Source organism: Mizuhopecten yessoensis, unplaced genomic scaffold (genome assembly GCF_002113885.1).
Source record: "Mizuhopecten yessoensis strain PY_sf001 unplaced genomic scaffold, ASM211388v2 scaffold10591, whole genome shotgun sequence".
Lineage (NCBI taxonomy): Eukaryota > Metazoa > Mollusca > Bivalvia > Pectinida > Pectinidae > Mizuhopecten > Mizuhopecten yessoensis.
The window spans coordinates 371,099-393,829 of NW_018408623.1; the positions used below are offsets into that span (position 1 = coordinate 371,099).

General features: G+C 35.8%; 1 protein-coding gene across 1 annotated transcript in view; it reads left to right on the forward strand.

Moving 5' to 3' along the window:
• Nucleotides 1-1,686: 1,686 nt before the first annotated feature.
• Nucleotides 1,687-22,731, forward strand: part of LOC110461253 (solute carrier family 26 member 6-like) — a 30,336-nt gene continuing 9,291 nt past the window's right edge. Inside the window, exons 1-11 of the mRNA XM_021514658.1 lie at nt 1,687-2,179; nt 2,768-2,878; nt 5,698-5,984; nt 6,590-6,754; nt 7,842-8,003; nt 8,938-9,020; nt 9,606-9,753; nt 12,677-12,790; nt 13,068-13,145; nt 15,820-15,915; nt 22,577-22,683. Of these exons, the coding sequence (XP_021370333.1) occupies nt 1,873-2,179; nt 2,768-2,878; nt 5,698-5,984; nt 6,590-6,754; nt 7,842-8,003; nt 8,938-9,020; nt 9,606-9,753; nt 12,677-12,790; nt 13,068-13,145; nt 15,820-15,915; nt 22,577-22,683 (1,658 nt within the window). The 5' untranslated portion in view covers nt 1,687-1,872. The remainder of the gene's footprint in view (nt 2,180-2,767; nt 2,879-5,697; nt 5,985-6,589; nt 6,755-7,841; nt 8,004-8,937; nt 9,021-9,605; nt 9,754-12,676; nt 12,791-13,067; nt 13,146-15,819; nt 15,916-22,576; nt 22,684-22,731) is intronic.

Consider the following 22,731-nt stretch of genomic DNA (forward strand, 5'->3'; position numbering starts at 1 on the left):
CATACACTACACACATGGAGGCACGTCCATAAATGACCGTAGCTGTAAATAGGAGTTAAACAAAATGAAACCAAACCAAACCAAACCATAGCTCAAAATAACAATATTGTACATTGTCCGACTTTGTATAACTTATATTTCCTCCCCAACTAAAAAAACAATATTGTACATTGTCTGACTTTGTATAATTTATATTTCGTCCCCAACTAAAAATAACAATATTGTACATTGTCTGACTTTGTATAACTTATATTTCGTCCCTAACTAAAAATAACAATATTGTACATTGTCTGACTTTGCATAACTTGTATTTCGTCCCCAACTCAAAATAACAATAATATACATTGTCTGACTTTATATAACTTATATTTTGTCCCCAGCTCAAAATCACAATAATATACATTGTCTAACTTTGTATAACTTGTATCTCGTTTCTAGCTGAAAATAACAAAAATCTACATGGTCAAACTTTGTGCATCTTGTAATTCGTCCCCAGCTCAAAATAACAGCGATCTACATTGTCTTAATGTTTAAAATTTGTATCTGTCTCAAGATGAAAATATCAATAATTAACATTTTCTAATTAACTTTTTATAACTTGTAGACAAACTTATGCTCAAAATACCGATATTCAACTTATATCTTTAGAAGTTTGTATAACCTCTATTCCTTATCAAGCTAACAATACCTGTCTACGAGGGCCACCGATGTACATGTTATAAGACAGATATAGGGTCCTTTTCTACTGGCCGACATGCCTCATTCGTGTAGAGGAGATAGATGCATCACTTGTCTGTATAAGAATTGTTCGTCATAATGATCGAACCTGGGGATTCATTGGGGGTAACTCATTGTTAGATAATGTTATTAATTCTGACTGTTTATCGCAAGAATGTTTGGTTTTCTCTCCACAACCCATGTATATTTAATTGGTATCATCGAAGGAATTTTAGAAAGATGAATGAAAACTCATTATAACAATATCTGTTTGCATTCGAGGAAAAAATTTATTATAACAATTCAAGATATTTATTCAGAGAAAAAAATCTATACAGTTTTGTTTCATTTTTGACAACAAATATACATGTTAGGCTTACCTTTTTACTGAAAAATAAACATTTTATCAAATAAACTTATATTTCTTGCATCCATATCTGAGTAGAATTGATACATTTAGTTAAAGTAGGTAAAACTGGTTTTATATACAGTTTTAGGCGTTTGATCGTTTTTATTAATGGTGCTATACTTTTCTATATAAAATTACAGTTATTACTACAATGTGTATGTCTACTGAACAGTTATCTCGGCCGTGTCTTACATTTCGATCTAATACATGTCACATTATTGTAGCAGATATTAATTGAATAATAACGGTATTTGTATTAAATAATAAGATTTAATGGTTGAAGACAACATTTAATCTTACATATCAATTAATTCTAAACGTCAAATGCCAAGATAGAAATCTTAGGGCGAAAAGTAGGCGTGTCTCGTCAGACTCGACCCTTGGGGCCCCTCACATCCCCCGGCAAGGGTCAACAGACGATAAGACAAAGTGGATTTAGTAAATCGGTTGTATTTTTATATTTCATTCTTGTGTTACATGTCTCTTGTCGACAGTTCAGCTAACATGTGTAGTGTATGACAGTGCTGTACAACTCTATCAATATGGATTTTATTGATACATAGATAGACATAGTTCTTACTTCAAAGACGAGACAGTTTTTATGACTATTTGTGTCAATGAAAAGTGTTATGGAATACAAATTAGTTTTGAAAAAAAGAAATATTATATTGTTTTAACTTCTACAAATAACGAAGAAATCCATTTTTTCTAGGAATCCAGGATAGTTTTTATTAAGTCGAACCAACATGGATCCAAATGTTCGAGCTACTTTGTTGGAGATGAATCGCAAACGAGGAAAATTCCGGACGGAGGCTTTGAAGCGATCACATGAAAAAGTGAAAAAAGAACTGACCGGAAAGTTGAAGTTGAAAAAAGTTTGGAAAACAATTAACTCAGTAGTGCCGAACCCGAGTTGTTCTATGCAATGTACCAGCTCATTTTTACACGAACTGTTCCCATTCTGGGGCATTATGAGGAAATACAGTATACGGAGGTTTTTATTGTCTGACTTTCTGGCCGGTCTGACCGTGGCCATCGTCCATATACCACAGGGTACGTATTGTACATATATTATTTACATTGGGTACGTTTCGTTCAGAGATCATATACCGCAGTATATGTATTGTATTTGGTTATGCAAATTGCTATGTACAAATCTATTATACATGTTAACTATTGTATAGGGTCTATTTTACACAGGGTACGTAGTATACATAGCTCAGATATCACAGGGTACGCATTACATATAAACAGGGTACATTTAACACACGATACGTACTGTACAGGACATATTGAACGCAGATAACTAATTGCACAGTGTACACTCAATACAAGCTACACATAAGGGTACTTTTTGTACTGGGTACATTATTGCAAGGTACGTATTGTGCGGGGTACAGGGTGCATTTATTGCAATATACGTATTGTGTGGGTACATTTGTCACAAAGTATATTACAGGTTCCAATCAAGACGGGTACATATCATACAAGGTATATTATACACAGTCTATTTTTACGTCAATAATTTTGTAACGATTATGCTATATTTGTTATAAAGATATTCAGTGATATATCGAAACATAAAATATGATCAGATCCGCCTCCCCGTATATGTAAAACAGATCTTTACTTATTTTTTAGGAATGGCATACGGACTGCTTGCAGAGTTACCTCCCGTTTATGGACTTTACAGCTCTTTCCTTCCAGTCCTGACATATTTCTTCTTCGGCTCTTCTAAACATATATCTATGGGTAAGTTTACACATCAAAACATATATCTATGGGTAAGTTTACACATCAAAACATATATCTATGGGTAAGTTTACTCATCAAAACATATATCTATGGGTAAGTTTACACATTTAAACATATAATTTAAACATATATTTATGGGTAAGTTTACACATCTAAACATATATCTATGTGTAAGTTTACACATCTTAACATATATCTATGGGTAAGTTTACACATCAAAACATATATCTATGGGTAAGTTTACACATCTAAACATATATATGTGGGAAAGTTTTGACATCTAAACATATATCTATGTGTAAGTGTTGACCTCTGAACACATTCCTATGGGTAAGTGTTGACCTCTGAACACGTTCCTATGGGTTAGTGTTGACCTCTGAACACATTCCTATGGGTTAGTGTTGATCTCTGAACACAATCCTATGGTTTAGTGTAGACCTCTGACCATAATCCTATGGGTTAGTGTTGACCTCTGACCACAATCCTATGGGTTAGTGTTGACCTCTGACCACATTCCTATGGGTTAGTGTTGACCTCTGAACACATTCCTATGGGTTATTGTTGACTTTGACCACATTCCTAAGGGTAAGTGTTGACCTCTGACCACATTCCTATGGGTAAGTGTTGACCTCTGAACACATGTGTTGACCTCTGACCACATTCCTAAGGGTAAGTGTTGACCTCTGAACACATTCCTAAGGGTAAGTGTTGACCTCTGACCACATTCCTATGGGTAAGTGTTGACCTCTGAACACATTTGTTGACCTCTGAACACATTCCTGTGGGTTAGTGTTGACCTCTGATCACATTCCTATGGGTTAGTGTTGACCTCTGAACACATTCCTATGGGTAAGTGTTGACCTCTGAACACATTCCTATGGGTAAGTGTTGACCCTGAACACGTTCCAATGGGTTCGTGTTGACCTCTGACCACATTCCTATGGGTTAGTGTTGACCTATGACCACAATCATATGGGTAAGTGTTGACCTCTGAACACATTCCTATGGGTAAGTGTTGACCCTGAACACATTCCTATGGATAAGTGTTGACTTCTGACCACATTCCTATGGGTAAGTGTTGACCTCTGACCACATTCCTATGGGTAAGTGTTGACCTCTGAACACATTCCTTTGGGTTAGTGTTTACCTCTGAACACATTCCTATGGGTAAGTGTTGACCTCTAATCACACGTAACACGTGTCAAAGTGTTAGTATTGACATCTTATCACATCCTCATGTGCAAGTGTTGTCTTGTAAACCTGTTCCTGAGTATAAGTTTGACTTGTAAACCTATTCCTGTGTGTAAGTGTTGACTTGTAGACCTGTTCCTGTGTGTAAGTGTTAACTTCTGACCACATTCCTATGGGTAAGGGTTGACCCTGAACACATTCCTATGGGTAAGAGTTGACCTCTGAACACATTCCTAAGGGTAAGTGTTGACCCTGAACACATTCCTATGGGTAAGGGTTGACCCTGAACACATTCCTATGGGTAAGAGTTGACCTCTGAACACATTTGTTGACCTCTGACCACATTCCTATGGGTAAGGGTTGACCCTGAACACATTCCTAAGGGTAAGTGTTGACCCTGAACACATTCCTATGGATAAGTGTTGACTTCTAAACCTGTTCCTGTTTGTAAGTGTTGACTGGTAAACCTGTTCCTGAGTAAAAGTTTGACTTGTAAACCTGTTCCTGTTTGTAAGTGTTGACTGGCAAACCTGTTCCTGTGTTTAAGTTTTGACTTGTAAACCTTTTCCTGTGTGTAAGTGTTGACTGGTAAACCTATTACTGTGTGTAAGTGTTGACTTGTAAACCTGTTCCTGTGTGTAAGTGTTAACTGCTAAACCTGTTCCTTTGTGTAAGTGTTGACTTGTAAACCTGTTCCTGTGTGTAAGTGTTGACTTGTTAACCTGTTCCTGTGTGTAAGTGTTGACTTGTAAACCTGTTTCTGTGTGTAAGTGTTGACTTGTTAACCTGTTCCTGTGTGTAAGTGTTGACTGCCAAACCTGTTCCTGTGTGTAAGTGTTGACTTGTTAACCTGTTCCTGTGTATAAGTGTTGACTGCTAAACACGTTTCAATGGTTACGTGTGTACACCTTAACACTTATTCACGTGCAAGTGTTGCCCTGTAAGTTTGTGTCTATGTTTTATTATAGAAATCTAAGCACGTGTCAAAGGGGAAATGTGTACATCTAAGCACATGTTATGTGCTGAATGGTAGTTGGGTTGAGTATACATCTGAACTAGTGTTGGCATCTACAGACGTGTTAGTATTTATAAGTGTTATATACATGTGGATCACATGCAGAGCAAGGCCCATAACTCTTAACACCCAAAGTCTAAACACTTTACGAGTTGATAGAATGACTGCATAGCTATACTAGTTATGTCGACGATTACTCCCATCGAACATTCACACGTGATGACACCACTCACCTTGTAATCAATATACGTCCCGTCACTGTTGTACTACTGTTTAATGCCCTAGGTCCACATCTAGTCAAGCTGATGATCCGGAACCATGCTCCCGTGTCTGCTTTGTCAATTAGTTTACTGTGAGAGCGTGTACCTCTGTAATTTAGTATTATGTTACAATTTTTATTTTTATCTACGTTTTTTATCAAGTAAGATTAGTTATGTATGACAAAATTGATTGGTTCCGGTTTTTTGCAAACTGTGCTACGGTCTGTTCAAAATTTTTTTTTTCGCAATTACTCAATTGCTAGAATTCCTCATTTATGCCGTTGATAAAACCATGACAAAACAAAACATATTTTTTTTCTTTGAATAATTAAGAAGTATGTCGTTTCTAGGAACATTTGCGGTGACAAGTTTGATGATCGGTTCAGTGGTCCAGGAGGGTATCGAGCGGTACGAAGCTATGCATGCCGGTGCTGTCGCGGCTAACTCCTCGGCGGGCGAAGTGTGGGACGTCATTAACGTTACACAAACGACGATCTACAGTACGAACGCCTCCGGGGATAGCGTCAGGATACCTCAGGATTCTGGCGGGAATGCGGAAGCAGGCGCCTTCTCCGAACTAGACCAAATGAAAATAGCATATGCAATGTCGGCTACCTTTGTCGTTGGCGTTTTTCAGGTGCGTTTGAAGTGTGCCAACATTGAAGTTGATAGGTTGAAAAAAAGAAAGAAAAAGGAAGATATTGATATGATACTATTGATAATTTCAATAAATATGTACATGTTACTTTTCACGTTCTTTGCCGTCCTCCTACCTCTGACTTTGAATGTTTCTTCTTAGTGATAACGTCTTTGGAGAAAACATTGACACAGGACAAGGTTTCCTTCGCTTTCACTTATTACGGTAGATTTTGTGGGTTCAAAGACGTGTCCCGACCTTAGTTTCATTATTCTTCAGTATATGTATTCAGGAAAAAACCGGTCAGATTATAAATGAATCATTTTCGAGATTGAATTCTCGTTACAGATGCATGTGACCTCCAATATTCGTATTGTTTATTAACCTGTTTGTCCAAAGTAGTACACAACACCAGCATGGCAGGTTTAGTGATGTTATTCTCTACCAGAAGTTTAGGTGACACGTTAAAACATTATACACTAATCAGTCAAGGGCTTGAACTTGAGGTCGTGTTCTAGTTTCGAACATTTGTCATGCCCCATTCGTTTTTAGAGTCTTGGAACCGTCACGTTAACTTGTAGATGTTCTGTCTCTCTCACACACAGCTGCTGATGGGCGTGTTCCGTCTGGGATTTCTAGCCTCGTTCCTGTCCGACCCGCTGATAAGTGGATTCACCACGGGTGCTGCAGTGCATGTATTTTCCAGTCAGGTGCATCACCTCTTCGGGGTCTATGTTCATCCCTACCACGGTCCATTGCGTCTCATATACGTTAGTATATTCTTAATATTCTCTTTTGTACCTGATATTTAACGCGGTCTTGCGCGTTATGTGACGTGCGTGTCACAAGTGAAAGTTTGAGCTTGAATTTTATTATAAAAGTAATTGTTCAAAGGCAGTATGAATTTGTTCGAAACTTCAAACAGTTTGAACATGGCATTCAGTGCCCAAGACTTTATTTAAAATGTATTAAATATTGAGAATTTGAGTGGCTTGTAATTTGTAAACGCCCCTGCACGTCTCGTCATCACTGATGCCACTTATCGATTCACGCCACGAGTAACAGCATGACGTCACGACTATTGTTTTCTTTCTCGGAGAAAAGCGTCCCAAATCGATGACAAAATGTGAATAAATGATGATTATAACAGCGGTAGATTGTTCATTAATTTGAAATTAGAAAATTTAGTGAAGTTAATTTCCATCGTGTCACGTGACTTTGCCAGAGCGATCGCCAATCACGTGTACTCTGCTTACCGAAGTAAAACTGTTCAAGAGAGAGACTCTTCAGCAAATTAATCGTTCACATTTTTTTTGATGAATTGATGAAATATGATCACTTTCACGAGTAGTTTACTATTAATGTGCAGAAGAGCATTTGTTACGCATATGTGATGTAATTGTTTTTCGTCATTGAAGTTAAAGTTTGTTATTATTACTACGTCAATGGTTTCAACCAAAATAACGCGGAGAAAAACAGCCTCGCGAAAAACTGTAACATAAACAGAGCAAAACGTCAGTGATATGGTGACCCAGGCCGTATGCATAAATCCGCTCTCGTGCTCAAACTCAAATTTTATGTTCAGGTCCAATTTTAAATTTAAGTAACAAAATACATTTTCATATTCTTCAATATTTTGTGGATACCTAACATACATTTGAAGCTGAAATATTTCATTTTCAATCTGTGTACGAATGCTTGTCATCTAGATTTATTTTCAACTACAATTGAGCGGAAGCTGGCAAACCTAATGTATTTCTGACTGTGTTCTCTCCTTATTTTGTGCGTAATGAGAATAGTACATACACAAAATAATACCAGGTGCTTCCTTTTCTCAATATGAATTATTTTGTGCAGTTTTACAGAGATTTTTTCAACAATATCCACACCATAAACCCGGTAACAGCCACAGCCTCTGTGACCTGTATCTTCATCCTCATACTCATTAAGGAGGGGGTGAACTACAACCCGTCCTGTCAACGCGACCTACCAGCACCCATACCCATAGAGCTTATTGTGGTAAGTCATATTCGTACTTTAATATTTTGGAAAAGAGTTTAGTTGAACAGTTGTAAGATTCAACATAAACCGGTGCTTGCAATGACACTTGTTCACAAACACAGCCCGACCTACCAGCTTGTTGTAGTCGGTAACATTTGTCCTTCCTGTTCAACTACAGCGCCGTCGAACAGTCCCTACACAATGTCATATAGAACTCACTGTTGTAAATAATCATCACTCTCCGAAAGTAATCTGATTTATTAAACACATGGTCTTCATTTTGGTATTTTATCTTGCCGTTTATATCCGATCTACCAGCATATGTAACCATAGAACTCTTTTGGCCACATTATGTTCATCGTGCACAACCTTGTCTCCTTGTAGTGTAAAAACTACCTCAGAGTTGTACATCAGGTAGAGCGTCAATGAGAGCGCAAAAAGGCGCTAAAATAAGCGCACCACTGAAAAAAGTATGTTTCCTGTAACCCACTTGCCTCGCGAACTCGACCATAGTTGTGAAATGAGGTGCAAGTTGTGCAAATCTGCAGATATTTGAATAAGTAATCCCCCAAAAAGTTAATCAAAGGAATGGTGAATAGGTGATAATAGTCCCAGTACCTAGCAGCAACCGATGCTGTGGTGACATTCGTTCCATCCCTGTACCTAAGTTTAAGAAACTCGCGAGGCTTCAATTTCGACATCGCATCACGGAAAGATGTGTATAGATCTACGATCAGTATTGCAAGAGCTTACATTGATCATGTTTCAAATACGAAACCCATTACAAATTACACTTCCGGTATCAACATAACGCCTAATAATGAATTGCCTAATAAGCTACTGTCAAGATAAAAACTATCAAGTTATCAACATCGGATGCGTTTTTTATAGCAATGTACTATTTATATTTCCTGGTATGAATTTAATATCGGCTGGTTTCTTTCTTTCAAAGGTCATTGCCGCTACTGTGATATCGTACTATACGAAAATAAACGAGGAGTTCCAAGTAGACGTGGTCGGCATGATTCCAAGAGGGTAAGTCACGTACAGCTGTATGGCGGAAAGACATCGTGTTGGCATGCTCTATCAGTTTCTATACCTCGAGGTGCAGGCAAAAGTGTGCGTAAAAGAGAACAAAAATGCGTCAATGTATCAGTGTCATAACTTATATGTGATTGTGATGTATTATGTAGATTAGCATATGGTATGCTACATTGTCATACGTTATGTAACATTTTTAAATATTTAATCTTTCGACACATTGTCTTACTTCAATTTTTCGTTAAACATCTATTAACGTTGCTATATACAATATAACTTTTTCATTCATTATCTTAAAATACCACACAGGAAGAAACATCATATACAATTAAATGTCGTACGTAATTTGACTTTGTAATAGTTACATAATCTGATAATATAGTATCTTATTTATCAATGTGCTACATAAATTCACATTTGACATTGTCGGAAATTGCGTATTAATGTCGTCTTTGCTAAGTTGACATGGATAAGCATTGTAAGTGATTGAATTTGCCTTCAAAATCATTTAACTATAGCCTCGATCAGAACTGTTGTTTACGGTAATCTATATAAGATATCTATTCTACTCTAACTCAGCCTGCCCCCGGCCAGCATCCACAATCTGCGGTTCGTGGGGGAGACATTCGCAGACGGTCTTATAATGGGCTTCGTGGCCTTCACCATCTCCTATGCCATGGCCAAAATACTGGCTGAGAAACACGACTATCCCGTAAACACAAACCAGGTACGCCACTGTTTGTTACTGCGTGTGATTGTGTTTGACTAAGTGTCGAGTTATGTTTGTTACTGTGTGTGATTGTGTTTGACTAAGTGTCGAGTTATGTTTGTTACTGTGTGTGATTGTGTTTGACTAAGTGTCGAGTTATGTTTGTTACTGCGTGTGAATGTGTTTGACTAAGTGTCGAGTTATGTTTGTTACTGCGTGTGAATGTGTTTGACTAACTGTCGAGTTATGTTTGTTACTGCGTGTGATTGTGTTTGACTAACTGTCGAGTTATGTTTGTTACTGCGTGTGATTGTGTTTGACTAACTGTCGAGTTATGTTTGTTACTGCGTGTGATTGTGTTTGACTAACTGTCGAGTTATGTTTGTTACTGCGTGTGATTGTGTTTGACTAACTGTCGAGTTATGTTTGTTACTGCGTGTGATTGTGTTTGACTAACTGTCGAGTTATGTTTGTTACTGCGTGTGATTGTGTTTGACTAACTGTCGAGTTATGTTTGTTACTGCGTGTGATTGTGTTTGACTAACTGTCGAGTTATGTTTGTTACTGCGTGTGATTGTGTTTGACTAACTGTCGAGTTATGTTTGTTACTGCGTGTGATTGTGTTTGACTAACTGTCGAGTTATGTTTGTTACTGCGTGTGATTGTGTTTGACTAACTGTCGAGTTATGTTTGTTACTGCGTGTGATTGTGTTTGACTAACTGTCGAGTTATGTTTGTTACTGCGTGTGATTGTGTTTGACTAACTGTCGAGTTATGTTTGTTACTGCGTGTGATTGTGTTTGACTAACTGTCGAGTTATGTTTGTTACTGCGTGTGATTGTGTTTGACTAACTGTCGAGTTATGTTTGTTACTGCGTGTGATTGTGTTTGACTAACTGTCGAGTTATGTTTGTTACTGCGTGTGATTGTGTTTGACTAACTGTCGAGTTATGTTTGTTACTGCGTGTGATTGTGTTTGACTAACTGTCGAGTTATGTTTGTTACTGCGTGTGATTGTGTTTGACTAACTGTCGAGTTATGTTTGTTACTGCGTGTGATTGTGTTTGACTAACTGTCGAGTTATGTTTGTTACTGCGTGTGATTGTGTTTGACTAACTGTCGAGTTATGTTTGTTACTGCGTGTGATTGTGTTTGACTAACTGTCGAGTTATGTTTGTTACTGCGTGTGATTGTGTTTGACTAACTGTCGAGTTATGTTTGTTACTGCGTGTGATTGTGTTTGACTAACTGTCGAGTTATGTTTGTTACTGCGTGTGATTGTGTTTGACTAACTGTCGAGTTATGTTTGTTACTGCGTGTGATTGTGTTTGACTAACTGTCGAGTTATGTTTGTTACTGCGTGTGATTGTGTTTGACTAACTGTCGAGTTATGTTTGTTACTGCGTGTGATTGTGTTTGACTAACTGTCGAGTTATGTTTGTTACTGCGTGTGATTGTGTTTGACTAACTGTCGAGTTATGTTTGTTACTGCGTGTGATTGTGTTTGACTAACTGTCGAGTTATGTTTGTTACTGCGTGTGATTGTGTTTGACTAACTGTCGAGTTATGTTTGTTACTGCGTGTGATTGTGTTTGACTAACTGTCGAGTTATGTTTGTTACTGCGTGTGATTGTGTTTGACTAACTGTCGAGTTATGTTTGTTACTGCGTGTGATTGTGTTTGACTAACTGTCGAGTTATGTTTGTTACTGCGTGTGATTGTGTTTGACTAACTGTCGAGTTATGTTTGTTACTGCGTGTGATTGTGTTTGACTAACTGTCGAGTTATGTTTGTTACTGCGTGTGATTGTGTTTGACTAACTGTCGAGTTATGTTTGTTACTGCGTGTGATTGTGTTTGACTAACTGTCGAGTTATGTTTGTTACTGCGTGTGATTGTGTTTGACTAACTGTCGAGTTATGTTTGTTACTGCGTGTGATTGTGTTTGACTAACTGTCGAGTTATGTTTGTTACTGCGTGTGATTGTGTTTGACTAACTGTCGAGTTATGTTTGTTACTGCGTGTGATTGTGTTTGACTAACTGTCGAGTTATGTTTGTTACTGCGTGTGATTGTGTTTGACTAACTGTCGAGTTATGTTTGTTACTGCGTGTGATTGTGTTTGACTAACTGTCGAGTTATGTTTGTTACTGCGTGTGATTGTGTTTGACTAACTGTCGAGTTATGTTTGTTACTGCGTGTGATTGTGTTTGACTAACTGTCGAGTTATGTTTGTTACTGCGTGTGATTGTGTTTGACTAACTGTCGAGTTATGTTTGTTACTGCGTGTGATTGTGTTTGACTAACTGTCGAGTTATGTTTGTTACTGCGTGTGATTGTGTTTGACTAACTGTCGAGTTATGTTTGTTACTGCGTGTGATTGTGTTTGACTAACTGTCGAGTTATGTTTGTTACTGCGTGTGATTGTGTTTGACTAACTGTCCAGTTATGTTTGTTAACATTGTTTCTGCTTTTGTAAATAAATGATAACGAAAGTTGTCAGTTTGTATAAAAGACAATGTAAATATACATTATACTGTGAAATAAGATATTATCGTGGAGCCTACATTTCGTGGTTCCCGAAAAAACACCATTTCGTATGTGCATGAATTCATGGATTATGAGTATCCACTCATACGGATAATAGTTTTAAACTGTGTTACACTTGTAATTACTTCGTGAACCTATGAATTATTGGATAAAGGGCAACCACGAAATAAACGAAATTAAAAACCTCACAAAAGTAAGTGATTTCACAGTAAATGTCCGATTGTATTGTATTTTTTTCATTCGCAGAAAACTATCTAAATTGCATTGTTTCCTACACGATACATGCTATGCATTTTAAATTACAAAAAAATAAAAATCGATATAAATATTTGCTGTTTATGAGGTATTCAAAGACGAAGTTCCGATGTTTTACTTCTGACATTTGTTTTGTAGGAACTTGTTGCTAACGGGATGTGTAACTTTCTTGGCTCGTTCTTCTCGTGCTTCTGTTCGGCCGCCTCTCTGTCCAGGAGTCTTGTACAGGACAATGCTGGGGGCTGTACCCAGGTAAGGCCATCCTAGAATTATATAACCATGGCATATAATACATAACACATGGTTTGTCGATGCATATGTATGATATAGATATACGTTGTTGATTTTTATTAACGTCTATGAATAATGACAAGGTGAAAATAAAGTAGATTTTTGTTTTGGTCTGTTTATGATAATTACATAAATGTGATTTGGTAATTGAAAATAAATGACACTTGATCGATTTAATTTGTATTTAGTTTTCATATCTTAAAATATCATAGAAGAAAATCAATGCTGTCTTTTTCAGATGGTGGGAATATTTTCGTCCTTCGTTCTTCTCATCGTGTTGCTATATATTGGACCTATGTTTTCGTCGCTTCCGAACGTAAGTACCTTAACAATAATTACTATTGTCATCAGTTAAGAGATAAACAGGTTGTGAACATATTTCAATCAGCGAACAATTGCCTCATTATACTAGCTGTGACATAATCAGCTAATTGATATACTTTCAGGAAATGCACAATTCACTCATTACCTGTAAAGCAATTTTCTGATTGTTTTGCCTGGTATTAGTAGAGGATTATTGTTTTATGGACTAAATAATTTAGTTCAGGATATTTTCTCTTCTGTGTGAAAAATTATTGCAAACTGCATGGTCCATTGTAATGGCGTGTTGGTAATCATAAATTGCACCTTTCAAATATCATTTAAATATCAGGTGTCAATTTTACATACACAGACAAACACTTGACTTATTGACTTTCGCATTGTTACATAATGTTAAATGTAATGGCTTTTAAATGTCAAAACATGATTTACGAAAATTCGAAATGTCGAAAAATGTGAAGCAATGTATGATTAATTACTCTATTCTCGAACGCGGACATATTTTTTTCTGAATTCGTTATGCAAAAGTTGGATGTTAGAACGATATTATATAACAATGTGGCATTTGAACAATGCCATGCGTAATTGTTTCAATTGATAATTCAAAACGCAACCAGCATGACATTCAGGAGATCTGTACATAAATCTTTCGTATCCAATATATGCCAAGTAATCTGTCATGAGGAACTGACATCGGTAATTAATGATATTTCAACTTATTCAATTATTTCTGTGTATCTATGATCAATTTATAAAGTATCATAAACAATTTGGTCATTTTATTTATAATTTATAGTTTGTATAGTGTTGGATATTGAAACCAACATTTCCGTTATAATACCACGCTTACTGAAACTGGAGAGTCCTTGTATAATTGATAAGTGTAAACCACTCATGTTTCTTTATCATTATCGGATATTGTTTACCATACAATATCCGAGAATAGCTCGAGCTCGTGCTATTATCCCGATTGACTTAAAAAAACCGAAATAGGTGCAGATATATATATGTTTTATAGATTTTTTCTCGTACGATTATGTCAGCTTTTAGTTTCTGAAATATTCTCGACGCTTTTGGTGAAACATCTACATGCTATGTCTGTTTAATGATATCAAGAAAAAAAAAAAAAACAAAAAAAAAAACAACGTATGCGACTAATGGAAAATCTTGTTTTTAAGTGCATAAAACCAAACAAAAAGTAAACATTTTTTTTCACCATAACGCCATTTCGTTCATTTAGGACCCATAAGGTCAAATGAATTCAAAAATGCATGTCTTAAGTGTTCCGAATCATATCTAGAGAAAGGAGAAATATGTCTTTAAAACCTTTTCTAAAAATACTTTAAAACTTTTGCCTACAACAGATATTTATTATCTGTATTAACTATTATTTCATGCAAACCTTGCCAATGAAGTTGATCTTTCGATAACGTTTTAAATAAACTATTTATATAAGACTGTTTTTAAGCCTTTCACTTCTTGAGTAGTTATTTAAAAATGAAACATGAGCATAACACGTAAGTAATTTTATGCCATTGACAGGAAGCGTTGATGCCACGAGGGTATGACACTCATTAACATTGCGGTTCATTATCACCTGCCAGGTATCGGTAGGTCCCATACACAGGTGATTAGGACGGTCCTAACACACCCATGTCGTCTACTTGTCGACCAGGAGGTATTCACTAAAACACAATAATGTTATTTACAGCGTGTTAGATAGTGACAATGATGTCACTTGATATCGTGCTAAACAAACAAGAGACTCATCCCAAAATGTTACTTTTGTTTGAACGGTTTTATAATCAATATGTTGAACTGTTAAATTTGTATGTTTAGTAACCGTTAACATAGTATTTGTATCGTGCTCCAATTATAACGTGCTCTTGAACTCTTTTATCGCAGCGTAAAGTGTTTCAAAAATATCTAAAACCGATATCAATATTTCACCTACCTATAAATAATTCAATACTGCCATACTGGTAGTATTGTATATGTTAACACGCGTACACTACGCGCCCGTAGATGTCCCTTTATGTCGCTAGCGTGTCCTACAAATCAATTAACTTTCGGGTATCCCTACCTACAACTGATAAAGCACCTCTTTTTTCTGGCACTAGCGAAATACTACAAAAAGAGCGTAAAAGTAGGACAAGCCCCACATGAGTTTCCTTATGAATGGAGATGAATGCAGTGTATAGGACAATGGTATCTACTATAAGGTATCTTCTGACGAACCCGTCCATGTTCTAGGTCGTCCCGCGAGGCCTCACAGTCACGCGCTGGAACGACACAGCGCGTGAAGCCAACTAATATGGTATCGAGGCCAATAAGTGACAACGCGTTCCATTGTCATCATCAACTTCAGTCCGTCGTATGTTATAGGTGAAAGGCATTCGTACAATTCTTAGGGGATTTGTAGTACATATTGATATGGGGACTCACTGCGATTATGTGGTAGGCATATACATTACCGCTACATATACACACAAATGGAAACCAAATATAAAGCGCCAGGTAACACGTAGAGCGGGCAATGTCGCTCTACTATACATAGTAACACAGGTATCGACATGTAACCGTCATGCCCTCCGCCTACTCCAGATGATTATGCTATGAATATTTAATACAAATACATTTCTACCTGTTCATGTTTCTTACTTTGACAGTGCATCCTGGCCTGTATTGTCATCGTCACATTGAAAGGCATGTTTAAACAGTTCAACCAGATGCGAGTCCTCTGGAGGCTGTGCAGGCGAGACTTTGTAAGTGAAAGCTTAACCCTTATTGCATGTGTCGCTATGACAAGGTGATGGGAAACTAATCGAAGATCGGAAAATAAATAATCTATGCAAGAGTGATCTACCGTGACATTGGAAAAACAAAACGTCGCTTGTGGCTAAGTAATGATTGGAAGCTGCATGCAAATTGACTTCAATATTGGCGGTCACGGTAGTGGATAGACCGATAAAGGATAAACCTAACGCGACTGTCATGTCACCAACAATAGGGTTGTGTCTGCAATACCTGGATCTGCTTCATTCAGTTTGAGTTTCTAGATTATATCGCTGCATTTGAACCATTCTTTTTTTGTGATGTAATTCATCAGTGCCTTTTTGAACTGACACGCGGATAGCTTGCTCTATGTCAGGTGTGCCAGCTGATATTACCCGATACGTTAGTCTCTCAAGTTTTGTAAATATGCCGAAACAAAAGCGTGATTCTATTAGTTGTGGAAACAGGCAGAACACTATGGATATACATTCTTACCGTTTTTCATCATAAAATTGAATTTTGTATAATTTGGAATTAAAAAGATCTGAGGATTATTACTTTGGAAATTCTATGAATGTAATCATATTGGACCAAGACAATGTGAAAGGTTCTCAATTATAAATCAATGGAGCCCACATCACCTCGGCATGCTCCAGTATGGACGAGATGGACGAAAAAGACCAAGAGGTACGCTTCTCACTTCCATAACTCTGGTATCTCTACAGAAGTAGATAGTGCTCTATGTTGTTTTAACGTATCACAGGAGTGTATATTCCCTGAGTTTTACTCCTTTTTTCCTTAACTCACTTGTGTTTTACTTTTGATGATTCTATTTCCTGCAATTTTGTTAACAGAACGGCATACTACTATGTCTTACCATTCATTTTAAGCATAATGAAATCTATTCATTGATAAAGGTATGACATAGTATCAAGATTCTTAACACTCTTATCATAAATTGAAACATGTTTGGTATCATCTTTGTGACGTTTTTTGTAAAATATTGATAATAAGGATGTGTATTCTCTTGTGACTATTTATGTACATTGTAAACATAATATTGAAGATGTCATTTACATTTTAGTCTTATAAACTACAGTATACATATTGTTCGACATTTAGTACACTGAGTTCTATTTAAACACAATGCCAGCCCCCTATTATTGAAAGACTGACTAACGAGTCGTTTAAGCAAATTTGCAAAATTTGGGTTAAAGATGTTAAATCATGTAATAAGTTATATACTGTTTTCGTATATTTTTGTCTTCAGATGATTATTTAAAAAATAATCTATATTCATGCAATTTTAGTTTTAAATTTCAATATTTTTTAATACAACCAAGATGGAACCTTGAGTTTGTTATGGTTAAGTTATTTGGTTTTTGAGAAAATATTTTTTATTTATTAAGTATATGACATTGTGTAATCGGATTGTTCATGGTTCAGCTGAGACTGGACCTCACGCTGTACCTCTGTTGATACACGAATGGTAATGGGAGAACGATTATCACATAGCCTGTTGTCCCATCCTATCGATCTATAGAAATAGATACATGTACGAATTATACCAAGTAAATTAGCGCGAATATATCAACAAGCGAATATGTGTTTGTATATTATATGGATTATATATATATGTTAACAGAATATAAAAGTTGCAGAACTACTGCTAACGCGAACAGTTTAAAAGGGTAACAATGTAAACCTTTCAGCACGCGAAATGTTTAACTTTTACAGTAATTAACATGACTATGCGGAAATGTTTAACTTAGCAGAATAATAAGTAACTTCTGAATATAAAATGTTACCAATGAAACAATGTTAAAATGCCATTCAAACATGACGATAATCATACTTATAGTCTACACAACTGTCAAACATCCGATAGCTTTTACCGCATACTCACAGTAAGGGAGAAAGTTACATAGTATATACTTTGATAAAATCGAAGATTGATTTATCCAACAAGGGTACGGTCGATATGACATCGTTACAGCTATAACCCGCGTTTCATTATTATAAGAGATTGATACGAAAGTCCTAGATATGCGGAATCATGCTCTTTAATCACACCTGATTAATCGTACAATCGAGGAATTGGTAACATCACTTGTATTTCAGAATTTTTTTATTTTTGCGTATGGCTGTGAAGAAGGTAAATAGCAAATCTAAATATCTCGCGAATAAATATCATAACACAAGAAAGCAGGTTTTTCTTATGTAATTGTTTAATTCGCAAATTCAATTCTAAGTAATAAACTAGTTTCCTTTACAACTGTTAATCTTAACAAATAAGTCGTTTCCATTAGGAGTTTAAATATTCACGAACATGCATTTTCCTTCACAAATTTAAATATTCGCGAATACGTCGTGTAATGTAGGGATTAATTTACAGTAAATCAAGTGATTTCCAATCAATACACAGCTTACCATTAACACGTGGTATTGAAAAGCACTCCTTTGACCTTGAACGACATGCCCTTTCTGGAGAGTTAGTTGCTGAAAGAATTTGTTTTATTAATAGCATGATTTTCACTGGTTTTGATGATTTCTGAAAAACTGTATGTATGCTAGGCGTTTTTTTTTGCTAGGATACTAACCCGTTTTGAGATAATGAATACTTGTACATCAGTTCTATAACTCCTAGTTAGCACTTATCAGGTTGTAGTTGAACAAAGCTTGTTGCTATATATTAATACTATCTATGTTCAGAGGTCTGTCGGCATCAAATCCGCGCTATCGCAGGGAGGCAAATACACCAACATATCCTGCCTCTAGCACACATACACAAGCATGCATACATTACACACATTACGCATGTGGAAACACGTCCTTAAATGACTTTAGCTGTTAATTGGACGTTAAACAAAATAAAACCAAACCAAGCTAATCGTTTTGGCTTCCTTTGGCTAAGTTCTGACTGTTTATTGTAAACACTCAAACATTGAATCTGACCATTGTTTGATTTTCCTTTCTCCCTTATAAGTCAGTTTAGTGTGAACATAAAAAATAACTTTTTATTTGTCAAAATATCGAAATTCTTTTTACAATGTTAAACCTTTTATTTCATTGTTTAAATATTAATACGTAGTTGTTTTGTTATGCACTAAAAGATAATATGAATGCTTTTTCATACAAAATCCCATTTCAATATGTTGTATGTTGTAATAGGTTAGATGTTGTTGCTATGCTTATACATGGGACGAGTCTACTTTAAAATCAGGGACCGAGGTTATACCTAAGCAAGGAACAGATTAAAATTGTTCGACTAAATGGTTGTTTAGACAACTATTTAGGAAAGACTCATACTATGAACAAAATTATTTACTTTTTTTCCAGCCCAGCATTTATCTTCAAACTGTAATTCACTTGAAATATATGTATCGTTAAGAACTTCTTTGATATGGAGATATAATCAAAACGCCTTATGTCTTTCCATGATTGCGGAAAACTGTTAGGAATCCATTTTAAATTAAGCATCGAGTAACTACTTTAGTGATATTTTGTAGACGAAAATTTACTGCAGCGTAATGTTTCATCATCAGACATCTTGCTATAAAAAAACCGGAAAAACTAACATTCCAGACCAGCTTGAATGAAAACATCAGCAAGAGTTTTACATGAATTGACTTGTTTGTGTGTGCCGCTTATTATCTAAAAATGATTTAAGAATCATGAAGTAAGTTAATTGAAAAACTTAAAACTGATGATGTTATAAAATACTCTGTAAGCTATATCGATTATTAATTTTATGTATATAAAGTTTAACCATTGCATGTATTATATGGAATATACGACAGTGATATGTCGTGAAATCAACAATATACTATTAAATACTACACATATTATGCAAAGTAATAACTGTAGTGATAGGCTGGCCAGCCTGGAAAATGTTGTAATTAACACCGTTCTATGTATAATTCGCATTATTGGAACTGCATGATATCTCTACTCTAAATAATTGTACTGCATAAAATGCTTTTACAAAGCGAAATGTTTACTAATTACAAAACTGTGTATTTCCCAATAAATGAAATATATCAAAACGTGTTAGACCCATCTAGTTAGTTCGATTTCGGAATCTTCGTTTGGTATCTAAATGACATTTTTACGACAAACATTACTGTATTTCCGTTTAATGAATATTTTTTTGCCCTGAACACGGGTTGTTATATTAGCTATGTAACATGCCTATACTTGTCACAAACAGCTCGTAAGGTGATATTAGGTTCTAGGTCGGGGACGATACTGAGGGGCGTCCAACCGTATCCTAATAACCTGGCGCCATGGTAATGATGACACAAAACTTTAATTATTTAATACAAGTTCATGAATAATGGTAAAGAGACTTTTTCGGGATGTCATATCAAAACTATTTGTATTTTTCTGTATGTGTGTTGGCTTTATGAATCATAAATGTTTCAGTGCATGGCCGATGTTATTGTCGGGCACTATGATTCACATACGAAGAAGACACTATACTTTAGATCTAACATAAGAATTCAACTGTCTATGCAACAAACACCGGAACCCTTCACATATACCTATTTTAGTAGGTTCCGGCTACACAAATTGCACTAAAAAAATAAATAAGCAAACGAATATATTACTTTTTGTATAAATTAAAACGCTTCTGTTACAATGAAATAGAAGCCGTGACGTAATAACTAGTATTTGAGAATTTAAAATTCCTTTCGGCCTTTTTAGTCACTGGTAAGTATACAATGACAGACTTACATCAATATGCATGTATTTATTGGAAATACTAAACAATTTATCTGCATGCTAATACAATTCGAATTTCTCGTTCGCTTACAAAATCAGTTAATTAAAGACATCTAAGCCAAATCGGTCTAAATTGACATTCTAGCTAGATAAGAATATCACAGGTCTGTTCTACTGTAAGAATGCTTCCGACGACGGTGTTTGCATTATATTTGACAATTTTGCGGATTTCTACTGCGTTTGTTTTGATATTTACAGAGCCATGCACCTTTCACTTTATGTCACGGAATACATATCTGATAATTAAGGCTAAGGATTCAATCGACTGATTGATTCCCTAGTTTGGCTTTATGACATATACTGGTCATTACTAGAAGATGTTACTACTGTCCGTTCGTGGATTAATTTACTTTTTACTATTCATTATTATGCAAAGCTTTTGACGCGATATAGCAGCAATGTTATTAACTGCCTTTTAATGACATGGATGCACGATCGGGACCTCACTTTTTGTGCACGAGAATTTCTCTGGCAACATTTTACAGTACCCTCGGGGAAAGCAGTTACAGCCACAGTGCCCTCGGGGAAAGCGGTTATAGCCTTCTTACCCTTCTTATGTTTGTCGCTCAATCTATGAAGTGCACGACCAACGACATCAATAACCTAAACGCCATGAAATTGATTAGGACGAAACTTGAGAAGGAGTTTTATCTCGAGGGATGAGCATGCTTTCATATACGTCCGAGTGATAACACTTAACATGATATATATTACATTCCATAGAATCATCGTGCGCCTCACGTGGACTCATTTACACGTTACATCTGAACACGTGATACTATGCAGAATGTAATTGATAGACGAATACGATTCCTTGATATGATATATGAGTATTCAAATGCGTAGAATTATAAGGTTTATTTCAAAGTCAAGCTTTACAATGATCGTAATTGCCCCTGATACTGATATTCACGAAAATGACTCTCTAGTTTCAATAAAGTTCAACCATTGAACTTGTCAGTATTAATTATTTTGATAGAGTTCAAGCTGTTTTGAAGACATACGCTAGTACCTAACGCGGTGTACGTCAGTACATATTTCACTTAACGTGTTTTGATAATGGACACGTATAAAGGGTCTCCTGATACTATTGTTAAACTACCATGCACTATGTACTGTTTATCGGCTTTAGAGCACCATTTATTATTTTCTATTAATGATGCAACGAATTCAATAGTATTATGTACAGGAGCTTATTCAATGTACAATGTAAAGCATACGTTGTTAAACATTTTGGTTGCTATTATTGATTTCTTTTTACATTAAAACTTATGTTTACACGTTCACTGTGTGAACCCACTAAGTTGGTTAATTGTACTCTAAACACAAATTGTGTCACATAATTTGTCTATGACGCAAATATTAATTTTAACAGGCTGTGTGAATTTGTCCGTTTTTATTCTTTTCATGTTAAATCGTATATTTCTGATATTGTTCACTGAATGATACTCTTGACACTTACAGACTGTACGATGTTATTTTTCATTGATTGGTGTTTCCTTACACTTATTACGTTACAGACTGTATTGTATTTTTCATTGATTGGTTTTTCCTTACACTTATTACGTTACAGACTGTACGATATTATTTTTCATTGATTGGTTTTTCCTTACACTTATTACGTTACAGACTGTACGATATTATTTGTCATTGATTGGTTTTTCCTTACACTTATTACGTTACAGACTGTTTGGTTTGTAATAACATCCACATATTTGTACTTTTGCACACTTATTATGGTTAACGCTGTTACATAGTGCTATTGTTTACTTAACGGATCTCGTGATGTTTATTATGTAACAGGCTAACGATGTAAAGTTTTATATTGTTTATTGATTGGTTGTCTTAAAACGTATTATGTTACAGGCTGTTTGGTTCGTGACGTTTGTCGCCACCGTGGTTCTAGATGTTGCCCTTGGTCTGCTTGTTGGTGTCATATTTGCACTGTACTTCATAGTGAGGAATTCACAAAAGTAAGTGTCCTAATTGGTAAATATATGCAACATATATACATGTAGTTT